General features: G+C 45.2%; 1 protein-coding gene across 2 annotated transcripts in view; it reads right to left on the bottom strand.

The window, feature by feature from the left end:
• The window catches only part of LOC118309031 (rho GTPase-activating protein 6-like), a 58,443-nt gene that overhangs the window by 24,471 nt on the left and 20,745 nt on the right, over window positions 1-13,227 (bottom strand). Inside the window, exon 1 of one of the 2 annotated variants that reach the window (XM_035630619.2) lies at window positions 10,452-10,867. The exons of the other annotated variant lie outside the window; for it this stretch is intronic. Coding sequence (XP_035486512.1) covers window positions 10,452-10,493 — 42 coding nt within the window. The 5' untranslated portion in view covers window positions 10,494-10,867. Of the gene's footprint in view, window positions 1-10,451; window positions 10,868-13,227 lie in introns of those variants that run through there. 2 annotated transcript variants of the gene reach the window in all.

The following is a 13,227-nucleotide window of genomic DNA, read 5'->3' as shown; positions in this document are numbered from 1 at the left end:
ATTACATGTTGATCCTATTAGAAGGTAGTTGGCTTATTTTTCACACCAGTGGCAATAACATGAGCTGACAAAAGGGCAGCACATCCCCCCCCCCCTGGTTTTCCCTTTCGGCGCTTCTTCCAGCGTGCCCATTTAACACAGCGGGACCAGAGCAACGTCTCCGTAAGACTCTCTATTTTCCACATGGGTGCCGACCCCCTCACATAATCCTGTGCGGTAGTTAAAGAGCGGGGATTATGGCATGCTGGTCGACTCCTCGCAATCTGGATGATGTCGATGATGAACGTGACAAGAGTGAAGGCAGAGCCGCGGTCACTTAGTGAGACACATGGCAGCGTTTGACGGCGCGGCTTAAATGCGATGTGTGCCCACATGTCACACACATGTTGGGAAGATTGCACAAGCGTGCTGCATGTGAAAAAAAAAAAAACTGGAGGGGAAAAACATGAATGTGCAGAGGGAATCTTTGCACGCAAAGACGCAAAAGCCCAAAGCCGCTTGCAAAAATAATGCATTTGTCAAGGTTCTCAGAGTGTAGAAGACGCCGCCGTGAACATTTTTAAAAGAGTTTTCAGTTTGGCGACATGGATGCTCCGCCGCGTCTGGCCGGAGCTGCGTCCGCGTTGTTTTTCCGTCTGCAGCCCCGCATTTTCAATTACACGACGACACCAATGTGATCCACTTTATTTTTGATGCGCAGCTTAAATTCCGCCTCTTTTTTTTCCTCTTTTTCGTCTAAGGACCAGGTGGAGCCTCGGACGGACTCTGCAGCTTCCGATTGGAGGAGCCATCCATGACCGGACTGGAATGTATGACCGCGCTGAGACGAGGCAGATTTCGGCCGCCGGGGGCTACTGAGGTACTGAGTGTTGAAGCGTTTCCCTCATGCTCGACGTGGCCACAGACCTTTGACCACATCTCACTGCAAGTCAGTTCTTTATCTGTTTTCTCCATATATTCATGCACTCGCCACTGAAACGCTCACATCAGAATAAGAAAACGACCGGGCAGTCGGTGAAAGTATTTAAAAAGCCAAGAAAGGGTTTGGTGTATGATGAGTGAAATTTACCCAGAAGGCAAATATATACCACTGCATCACCATTATTATTACAGGAGCTCTCATTCCATAACAATCTATACAAAATTTTAAAAAAGATGCATATGTATATTATAAATGATACAAAAGTCTGGTTAAAACATTTTGAAATAACCACTCTTCTTCCTTAAACTCACTTAGTAAAATCTGTTGATCGGCGTCGAACGCACCTTTTAGCTGCACTGGTACATGCATTATTTTTCCAAAGAAATCGATAGATTTTTCTATGAAAGTTGGTCTGAAGCACTGAATGAAACCAAAATCAAGATCAAAGTGACCTCATCCGACTATTCTCAGCTGAGTTATTCATTGCGGAACAATGCATAAGTGAAAACACTTCAGAAGTAATTAAATCACCGTTTGAGACCAACAGCCTTGTTTCAGTCCGGGAAGTTTTAGCCAAGTGTAACTTCCTGGAGACCAACGCCACACCCGCCGCTGCCCAGCGGTGCTTTGTTCTCTCCGGACAGTGGATGTGACAGTGTGTGTTCTCGTGTGTGTGTGTGTGTGTGTGTGTGTGTGTGCACATTTTGCGCACGCGTGACGCAGGTCACAGCTGGGTCAGCTGGTCTATTATTGATTTCCCAGCGGAAAGGGAGCGAGCGCGACGCTCCAGTGCCGCTGCCCTGGCCAACACAGCCACCCACCGACGAACCCCCTTCCGCTGATCGACACGTGTGTGCGTATGAACCTTACGCCTGCAAGGGAACTCTGCAAAGTGTTAACAATAATGACGAGGTGTAGAACACTTTAAAACAGATGCTGATAAGTGCTAATGGGGTGTTTAATGAGCATGATAAACTGCTTATCACCTCCCCAGCGGCACTGCTCTGTGTGAGCCATCAAAACTCAACAAGGTCCCATCTGTTCAGTGCCGCCTTTGAGAAGTGCTGAGAATTGGGGAAACTGGCTCAACATTGCATCAACCACAAGGTCTAAATACGTTCAGGCAGTTGTACATTATGACACTCTTATTCACTATTATTATTATGAACATTATTCACCCCACAGTTACCGAAACTGTGGGCACTGTATGGAAATAATTTCGATGGGCAAGTGGGTGAATAAGATCAGATCAGGCGTAGATTCAGGGATTGTTGTTGTTTTTTTTGGCGATATTTCCTCTTGCATTAACTCGAATGAAACAAGAGCTGCAGAGTAGATATGCTCCATAAAACAGAATACTAACACTTCTGATATACTAGGCTTGTTGAAATAATATGTTTATTTATTATTATAAAACCGAAAAGTGTTACATTGGACAGTGCCAGCTGTAGCCAGATTTCCATTCAACTAAGTGTTAGAGTTAACGTAGAAAAAACTGTGGTAAACATGTTTACAAAGGATACAGATGGTTTTGTGGAACTGTTAAGAAACAAATAGTGCCACTACAGCCACAAAAAAATATTTTTTTCAAATGAAAAAAAACTTTTTTTTCCAAAAACAGAGTCCGTCAAAGGCGGCGAGGAGATTAAGGTGAAACCAAAAATGTGTCTCTGCCTTTAAGAGCTTTTTTCTATCGTGCTCTTTGTGGATTTTGTTTTCATACCATACCACCATACCTCCTTCAGGGAGAGAAACAGTAGCCATGTTTTCCAGCACATGAGCCTTTAAGGGAGAATGCAGGACGTCCTCTGCCGTCATACGTGTTCAAATAAAGTTCTATCATGGGAGGGTAACGGATGAGGATTGGCTGATTGCAGCTGCATGAAGCATGAAGATGCAGCCGTGCAGAAACGAGACTTTGCAAACAACAGTGCTTGATGGATGGAGTTACTCATCCACTCATCCATCAATCAGCATGTGTACATCATCACTCAGCTATCCATGCAAACACACACACACACACACACACACACATACACACAGTTTACGTCCTCTCATCCTTTTACTATAAACAAGAGTTCACCACCGAATTGAATTTCCAATCAATTTTGTTCCTTCATTCTTTTAGTCCATTCCTGGGGGGGGGGGTTGATTATTGCTGTACCTGTGGAGCTCTTTGCAACTTTAAGAAAGGAATAAATGAACCAAAAGGGCAATGGATCAGCATTAATGTCCACAACGAGCCATACAATGATGTAAACGATATAAAAAGCCACTTATTTCCTCCTGCCACTAGGGCTGCTTTCATGAAATTCAATTTACCACAATCCCCACACATGAAAAGAGAGGGAGGGAGGAAGGAAGGGAGAAGGGGAGTGGAGGAATATTAATAGACTGTAATAGACTGGCAGGTAAATAGTGATGGTACCGCGATCACGGTGGCATGGCTGCACGTGTGTGTGTGTGTTTGCGCACACCAACACATTCCAGTGGCAGACTTGAGAGCAGCTAATTCACTCTTACTCAAAGGTCCCTTTAACTCCAGGGTCCCACTTCTTACCTGTCTGCACAAACACACACACACACACACACACACACACACACACACATATACACAAGTGTCAATTGAAATGCACTGGGCTCGCACACTACGTACCACCGGGCACATGAATGCACACATCGGCTGCAGTGCATGTCATCTCCAATGTGCTATTCGTGTCACATGCGTCTGTTATCGCTGGCATCGTCCGTGTTATTCCTGGTCTGACTCGGAATATTCCCCTCGTCGAGGCTCGCTGCGGTTTTCATCGGACTGGAAATTTGACTTCCGCCTTCCTGTGTGGCAGCTCGTCTGTCTCAATCTGTCTGGCCTCGGTTCTCTCAGTCCATCCGTCTCTTTCTGTCCGTCTGAGGCTTTTCAATGAAGAGCGATGGAGAGCGAGAGAGGTCCGGCAGACGTCGCGCAGCGTCGTTTCTGACGGGCCGCTGTCAGCATCACGACACTGAGAGGGGGGCAGCTTGGGAAGAGGCATGGGAGGTGATTCAAAAAGGGTCGTGGGAGCATCGCCTGGTGCGTGGACGTTTCTGGTCTTCTGGCTTTTGTCCAGCACCTGGAGCGTATCACGTTTGGATGTGCGTAACTTCTGTGTACATTCTGACTCTAGTTAAAGCCACATGAGCAGCTTGTTCACACTTGATTGTAAAAATAAATCAAACGGCATTTGCCGTACCGTGTTATCTTGCTCCACCGCAGCTGTGAGTCCGCGCGCCTGGGCAACACACTTATCCCTGAATTACCCCCTGTGGGCTCTTCCGACAGTGTGTGAATGTGACTTGCGCTCAACGTCCTTAAAAATTGCCAAACTGTGATGTAATACACCTGCACTTCACACGGCCACTCTGTGATTGACACCGTGCCCTCATGGCTGTCACACCAACAGCCAGGAAACACGTCTAGCCTTTCCTTGAACCCGCTAACCAACTCCCCGCCACGAAAGAAACTCCTCTAGAGGTCACGAAGAAAACGGGGCAACAGCTTCTGCTGTAAATCAAACTGTAAAATATCTGGAGCACATATTTTGTTCAGGGCCCAGGGAATGCGCATCTCCCACGGCAAACGGCGAGGCAGGTCTGGCCTGAACTGTCTCCCCCTGCGTTTGCTCTACTTTGTTTTCCCCTCAGCCTTTGTACGCCTCCAAAAAAGGCAAGTCTTGAGGAGGGGCGGGCTTCTCTTTCGCTGTTGATAGTAAAAGTGCCTTTCCCTGACAGGGTCGAGGAAGAGAAACGAGGGACAGGCGGCGTTGTCATGGCGAGCCAGAAGCGACGACTGTGAGCGCTGAGGAGGCCGACTTTCGACGGTGTGGTTTCCTTTTCCCTGCCGCGCTGGAGTGGTGTTACACGGTTGATACCGACGACAAGAGTCATTCCAAGTGGCATGTTAATGAATGTACAGGAACGGGGTCAACGAGCTCTACATACAGTATACGGTGAAAAGCAGCTGAGAGACTGGACTGACGAATGTTGGAACTCATTCAGTGTCTGTGAGCTTTTGCTCGCACCAGCACTGCTGCGAACAAAACATCCACTCCTGCTAAGTTCTCGCTCCCTCCGCTTTGGAGAAGCCAATGTCAATAAACTTGCTGTGCTGACGACTCAGGAGCTGTATGGAGGGTTGATGCCGTTCGCCCGCAAACAGATAGCTGTTCATCACAGTGGTTGCAGCGCCGCGGATGGGCACTGAGGAAACACTTACAATCAACCAAGACGAGTCCTGTGAAACCCCTGTTCAATTTGCCACAAGACCGAAGGCCCGGTGACTCGCCCTGCAGCCAGAGCTGTTTGTGCTGGGAGCGGCAGGGGAGTAAAACAAACACACTTACTGCAACGGAACAAGGTCACACATCAGCAGGTACGGACAGGACGGTGTGCTGTGAAACGCTCGCTCTTTTCGAGCACTGCGGGTAGAGGTGGAGATTAGGAGGACGAGGAAAAAGGGGAGATTTTAAATGCTTCTGCAAAAAATAATTGGCCACAGCAATGTCAAAAGTCAAGAGACACGGCCAAGAGGAGACGGACGCAGGGAATGCGCTGCTTGTCCAGACAGGTAGCTGCTCCGAGGATTACATGGGTAGGAAGGCAGAGCCCTCTCTGTTTGGTCAGTGGCGAGAGACAGACGCAACCAGACAAAGAGAGACGGCGTCAAAGATGAAACAATCCATCGTGGAGGAGGGTGATCGATCTTTTCATCAACGCTTTCATTGTGTTGCGCTCCGTCGGCCTCTTTGCTGCCCGGTGCCAAACCGACGCCAGGGCGCCACTGTCAAGCCCCTAGGGTCTGAGGGGATTCAGATAGTGAATTCGACTTCTTTTTCTTTTCTCGAGAGTGAACCTTGGGACGCTACACCTGTGAATTCTGCAAAGGGACGCAGCATTAGCTTGTCAAGTAGACCTTTGAATGGCAGCCCGCGGCGGGTTGTAGCAGCCGGCCAAAGCGAACAAAGGCAATCATTATTTAGGGCAAAGGCGTCGGCGCTGGCCGCTCCCCGAGATTAGCTCACTCACGTCAAACCACCACTCGCACACTTCCTTGCTCTTTCAATTCTCTGTTGTCATTACGAGACATCCAGGCAGCAGATCCCTCTGCGGTGCACATGGCTCGTGACCCAACTTCACTGTTCAGAGAGTAAAAAGGCTGTACGACAACATTTGCCGTGCGAACTCAGAAGACGGAACCGAGCCCATGAGCCATGTAACGCAGACATATGGAATATTCAGTGTGATGCGACAAACCCTAAGAAAACAGGTTAAACAAAGCCCCCTGTTTGAATCACTTGACGATCCCCTGACGTGGCGCGCATGACTTACATTTGCTGCATCATCTAACGCGATGATTCATATTTTTATAAGTTGCTAAATAAACGAGTTCAAGCCTCATCTGCTCAAGACAAATGAATTCACCGGGCTGAGTTGATACAGACAAGATTGATTCATTTCTTCAGTTGGCTCGGTTTTATTGTGAGTGTGTGAGTCAGTAGCCACATTTAATAAAGTTCTGAAAACGAGTTTGTATGAAATTGATTTTGTCGGCAATAGCAGATGACTCGTGGCTCTAAAGACGGCCAAGAGGAGAATATCTCGACAACAACTGGATGAAATGTCACGAGATTTTGTAGCGATATCCATCGTCCCCAGAGGATTTAGCCAACTTTGGTGATCCCCTGACTCCATGCAGGTCGAAACAGCAATTGGGGCCAATATTTTGGGGTAATGGCCCATGATCTGCAAAACTAACGACCTCCTCAGCACTTGCACATTGTGTATAGCACTAGTTACAGCGAGCTGTCGACTCTCACTCTTGTTTTCATAAACCAAGCACATGACCAGTCAAATGCTCTTCAGCGCACACATCAGTAAACGACTGCATCCTGTTCATAATGCTGTGATTTTGCATATATATATATTATACATATTATATATATATATCGTTTTACACCAAGCAACAAGTTTGGCTCTAACACTTCTGTGTCTAAAGAGGCTTCATGGGCAGGATATGAAGTTGGCGAAGGTGTTTGGTGGACATGCCTTAAAACAAGTTTTCCAACTCAGCTTGGTTTTTACTTGTGCTGCTAAACTCTTACATTGGGAATGATTTGTTCCCTCTTGGCATTTTTATCGCCTTTGCAGGTGGTGAATCATCCTTCTGTTGACAAAAAGGTTGCCCGAGTATCATTCCCATAATCCTCGTAATACCACGCAAAAACCTATCTGACTGGAAAAACAGATTTATTCCAAGACAAGAGCCGAGTGATCAATCCGAACCGTTGCGATCCCCAGCGGTATTCCATTAGTACAATGCCCTGAAGACATAAGCGGAACACATTACGCGTCACTACAAGTGGAACAAACGTGCGGTTGCCTCCTTTACGCACTGGCAACAATGAGGTGCTGTTACACATCACTCTCACTTGCTTTCTGGCTCCCTCTCGCTCAGTCGTCTCCGTCCATGTGTGTCTCCAGTCTGGTAACCTAGAATCTGAAATATTTATCTGCCCTGGCAGGAATGATGACAACCCGCGTTTGTTTATCATCGGCGGCCGCAGGGCAGCTTGACGGGGCATAATCCTCCATTAACACACATGCGATTTCACTTGGAGCTGCCTCTTTGTCATATTTCAACTGCATTCTTGCACCAAGTTCAACGGAGTGTTGGAGATTTATGAGACGCCGATGAGCAGCCGAGCTGAAAGTGCACTAGCGTTTGAGTGTGACACACTGTCAGGACATAAATTTGATTCCTTTACCTGCTGCTTTTTGTAAAGAAGTGCTGGTTTAAGGTTTCCCGAGTGAAGATTTAACATGTTTACAATCAATAGATGCTGTCTGAATGAATTCTTTACCATATAAAGCCTGCACAGAGCTGGCCCGCCGTCTGTTTGGACTCCTTTTCCAATGCAAACTGTATTCTTTTTACAGCCTGGCAAAGCCGTAGTGCCGCACTCCAGACTTACTTTGCAAGATTACTTCACTAGTTGTTTTTTTACTGCGTGCTCACGAAATGTTGAGCGTCAACATAAACAGATGCAGATTGCAGATGTGTTCAAAAAGCCTTCATTGCACCTACATGTCCATAGTGTGCCCTTGTGTGCAGGATGAGATGCTGTCTAAATGCAAATGAGTTTCATCTTGCTCCTTTGTGTTTTTATGTTCGGTCTATCTCCTTCAATGGCCAATATTAGTATTCCACTAATACGACCACTTACTTTTTGGAGTTACAGCCCTTTGACATGTTGACTCAGATGTGGGCACCTTGCCAAAACAGATGCAAACTCATCCTGGAAAACCCTGTAGTCTATCATGTGTTTTTGATTGAAAGCTTGACTGAGATAACTGAGGAGATGGAGATGGGATCATGAGATGATAAATCATTTGGTCCAATAACAAATATCAGCCACTCTATAATTAATTGATCGTTGAAGTCATTTTAAAGAGAAAAATATCATTAAAATTGCCTGTTTCAGCTTCAAAAATGTAAATATTTGCTCGTCAATATGAAAAAAAAAGGAATTGGAATATACTGTCATTCCCTTTGGAGTATATTTTTAGTTGACATTTCATCGATCAAAATGGATACATTTTTCAAGAAATTTGAAAACTTCCATATCTTACTGTGGTTCAGACCTCATTTGTTGCAGGATAGGCTAAGAAGCCCAGGCGCCATTTTCTTTAACTCTTCTTGCAGGAGCCTGGGATATTCCCAAGCCAAACACGATACCTGATCCCTCTGGTGTACTCTAGGTTTACCCTGGGGCCTTTTCCCAACTGGGCATAACTGGAATACCTCCACAGGGTGGCATCCAGCAGGAACCACAACCAATTAGATGACATTACCTCAGCTGGCTCTACTCTGTCTGTATGTCTGAGCTCTTTACCCCGACCCCAAGCCTGAGCCTAGACATCCAGTAAAGGAAACTCATTTTGGATGCTTTATCCGTGAGCGTTCAAAAAACTGGTAAATCTAAAGGTATTTTCACTGGCATTTACATTTTTATAAAAACAAACCAAACACTGAAGCCGAACTTCTCCACATTGTGGCTCAAACATTATTAAACTCAATAAGTTGCACTCTTAAATCCAGTCGGAACAACTATTCTGAGGATTATGATTATGATTTCCTTCCATTTATTAACTTAGTTCACAAAACCAGGCCAGAGTTGGAATAAACGAGTAAGAGTGTGGATACATCAAGTGTTATTTGTCTGGAAAGATGTAGGGGAGGCGTACACCATGTGCAATTTGAGTCCAGTCAAGCCTCATCATTGTGAATTGGGTGAATTTTCGACCCACTACTGTGGGCCATGTGGTGGTGATGGGGCTTTCACATCGCGCAGCGCCGCTACAAAGCACAAATCCAGACCACAGCGTGCCGCCAGCTGAGCCAAAGAAAACTGTATTGTTTTCCAATCAATGCTTGTAGGTTTATGAGGACTACCAGCCACAGAGACATTGCTCATAAAGAGTAGCCAGACCACTGGAGCAGTCAGCACAGGATTCCTCACCCCAGGAGAGAAGAGTGGGGAGAGATGGAGAGAGAAGGGGGTTGGGGGGGGGATGATTAATACGAGCATCTGTCCAAAATTTTAACGTGTCTACATCATCAACCAACTCGGTTCCCACATTTGAATGAACCTGCTCAGTAAGCAACCTGTTGCTTCCCCAGACTTCTCTCAGCTTTCTAATCTTTGTCAGGAAAAAAAAACAAGCCACATAATGGAATATGAGCTCCAGAATGCTGAGGGTTTCATTTTGACAGTGCAGTTCTCATACTAGCCTTCATCAGTCCTCATGGCCTTGACCCATATCTGTGTGTTTTGCCTTCATGCAGCCAGCCAGCATTGAGGTGTACAGTGTCAAGCACAACAACCTGTGGCTCCGGAACTGTAGTCCAGGCGGGTATTGTGTGTCTTCACTGAGCCTTCACTGAGCATGAGTCTCCTCTACAACAGCGCATGTCTCCTATACACCACATGTCACATGTAAAACATGTAAAACGTTCCATCACAGGAAGTTTTTGCATGTCGAGGCCCCTTTGCTCTGCTCAGCTTCAAGGTTCAAGTTTCAGAGTCATTGACATTTTGCAGCGAAAAAACAATATTCACAGTATCTGAGCACAGCAGTTGGTGCATGTCTTAAATACGTGCAAAATCAGATTGTGAAAGGGTTTGTGACTGCCTGAGGAATGTTCACTAAATTATAAAAAATAATAGAACTTCTGTAATGGCACGTTGTATGCATATTATCAGTTATACAGAGAGACATACTGTACGTGTAATATAGTACATGCAAAAGTGTCTTAAAGTCATGTTTCATGCATAAAATCAACATATGTTCCTCTTTGTTTTTCACACAAGCACATGCACACGTTAGACGTGCACGCGCACTCTCGCGCAACAGAAGATGCAAGTCATCAGCCCTTATCAGTGCACGACCGGGTCATTATTATCATTTTATGGCCAATAAACTGGGCACTTACAAGATAGGAATTCTGCCTGTCCAGGAACACGGAGTCTCCCATGGTCCCGAAGAAATATCCACATATAGGAAACACACACCCCCGAAAAAGTAGACGCAGCGAATGATATCCTGTTAGAAAAGGAAAATAAGTCCCCAAAAAAAGTGTTTGCGCGCGTCGTGACGGAGCGTCAGAAAAACTCTCGCCGGATCACTCGTGTCCTCTCCTCCTTCTACATTAAAGACAAACACTAGACCGTATTATGTTCCTTTCCCAACTACAAGTAAACACAGAACTTATGGCTTGAGAGCTGAAGTCAGGACCCAAGTCAGACGCGCGTGTCAGAAAACCAGCCGTGCCAGCGAGGACACCATAGTGCGTAAATGCGTAATGGATCCATAATGCGCGCTGCTTGGATTCTGGTCAAGACAGATGCTGAACCGAGCGAGGCGAGGGTGAGAGATCAAGGTAGCGACAGAATGATATTGGACTTCCGGTTAAGATTTTCAAAATATAATCAGCCTTAGTCAGGGTTGTACTGACAGAGACATGTTAGAAATGCAAGCAAGACCGAAGCTGCCTTTAAAGCAGAAAGACAGTAAAGCAGACAAATTGTTTTATCACTTTAGAAATTATATTCAAAAGAAATAAGAATCAGCTACTCATTTATAACCATGAACCTGATGTCATGACTCAAACATTATTGACACGTATAACCCTTTTACACAGTGTTTAGTTGTATATATGCATCATAATATTACAATTGCACTTCATGTTTTGAAGTGCAATTTATCATGAAATACCTATTACTTTAAATACACCAGAACTGTTCTTTTCAGCGCTAAATGTATCCTTGCATAATGCATGTGGACCACAATCTATTCATCACATTACGCAGCAACTTTCTTTGGCCTCGTTTAGTTCAGCCATCCAGCTATAAAAAAAGAATGTGCTTTTATTTTGAAGGCGATCTCCGCTTGGCTTCTAGGTTTCATCTGTGTTTTTGACACAGAAAAAAACGGAGGCAAAGAGGGAGGGGGCGGGGTCCTGGAGGCGGAGGAGGAGGAGGAGGAGAGGCAGTGGAAGAAGCTTTTGATTATCATCAGCAGGGCTGCTCAAATGTTTTCATGTCAGTGACCCGCAACGATTTGACTGAAGAAACCCCATATAGGGAGGTTTTAGTTTTTGGTCAGTTTATAGTGGATAACTATAACTGTTTCTGCAGTGTGCAATATGACATAGGTGCGTTATTCTGGCAAGATTCAAATGTTTGAAAAAAATGTGATATCTTTTCCTCTAATTTTGGCTCATGTGGATTTTAAATGTATCAAGACAAAATGTTGAAGCGCAGTCTGAAGTTGTCATGTGAGTTATGGGGATTTTGACTTCTCCTCTATGAGCTGATTCATTTCTGCCGTTCTCAAGCAAAAAAACAATCTTAGCCTCCGGAAAGTTATTTTGGAGAGTTAGGGCTTCTTCGAGCACTCACAAAAAGCTCTCTGTATAGGCCTTTAATTACTGTAGCAAATCAATCACAGCAGAGATAGTTTACTGGTCACACCGCAGAACCAAAACAGTGATCAATTGTATCCATTGTATAAAAAAAAAACTAAACAACAACTGTAATAATTATAATTTACGAGCATTACCCTTTCCAATTATGGAGGATCCACTGGAGGAGCCACTGGAGGATCCGCAATGGGGGGAGGGGGGGGGGGGGGGGGGGGGGGGGGGGGGGGGGGGCTTGTCTGGGTTTGTGTAATACTTGTATGTGGAACCAACATTGAGCAATCTGTGTCAAAAGACTCTGTTTGCATCCGACAACATGAAAAAACAGAAGTATGCAGAACAAATGCAGCGCAACCCAGTTTTTATCAAGGACATGGTGGCCGAAGAACATGAGCTGGCCTCACAAACACACCCACACTTTTGTGAGAGTTAATGAAATCCATTTGGGACATTGAGAAATATACAAAGCAACAACATTTGTGTCTCATTTTATAGGCAGTGTGTGTGTGAGTGTGTGTGTGTGTGTGAGTGAGTGAATGAGTGGAAGAGAGACACTACTGAATTCCACACTTCTTATCAGATGGAGCCTGTAACCATTTCAAGAATGTTGGGAAGTTAAGAGGAACACTTACTTTACTCTGGAAATCTGGTGATAACAGATAAACCGCTGAAGGCCGACTCAGCCATAAACCACACACTGCATTGTACTCGGCCGTGCATCTCACACAGGCATCGTCAAAACACTGCGGTGTGTTGTAAAGTTACGTGTGACAGAAAACTTGTTTCTCGCAGACAAGATCTTTGATGATCTTTGGCTGCACATCAGATCTTGTCAACCATGTGACGTGTTGTTGCTCAATGCAAAACCAGCTTTTTTTGCATTGAATGAAACTAGGTGGGCCGAAGGTGGAGTTGTGCTCGGGCTCAAGCATCGTATTCACCGGCTTGCTTCAGAGGTGCTGTGGCCTTTCCCAGCGTGCATAGCACAGGCTTCTATCTGCATACAAATCTCCTGAGTGATATGTGTTTGGAATGGGGAAGAACACCATGAACATAGCAGGAATGATTTCTGCTGATGCGAAACATAACCAAACATGTATTCCCAGTTCTGGTCATGTTTTTTTCTCTCTGAATTTCAAATACTTCTGCAGAGTTTAATGTCTCTGTAAAGTCCTGTTGACCGCGCAACTACAACTACGACTAGAACATGAGTTCCCATCTAGTTACAATATTTTGCCAAAGCGATCACAATTCACATTTCATCAAACTAAAATCTCAACAGTAAATG

Source organism: Scophthalmus maximus, chromosome 1, assembly GCF_022379125.1.
Source record: "Scophthalmus maximus strain ysfricsl-2021 chromosome 1, ASM2237912v1, whole genome shotgun sequence".
Lineage (NCBI taxonomy): Eukaryota > Metazoa > Chordata > Actinopteri > Pleuronectiformes > Scophthalmidae > Scophthalmus > Scophthalmus maximus.
The sequence above is the reverse complement of the archived record's forward strand: the minus strand, read 5'-3'. Positions and strand labels throughout refer to the sequence as shown.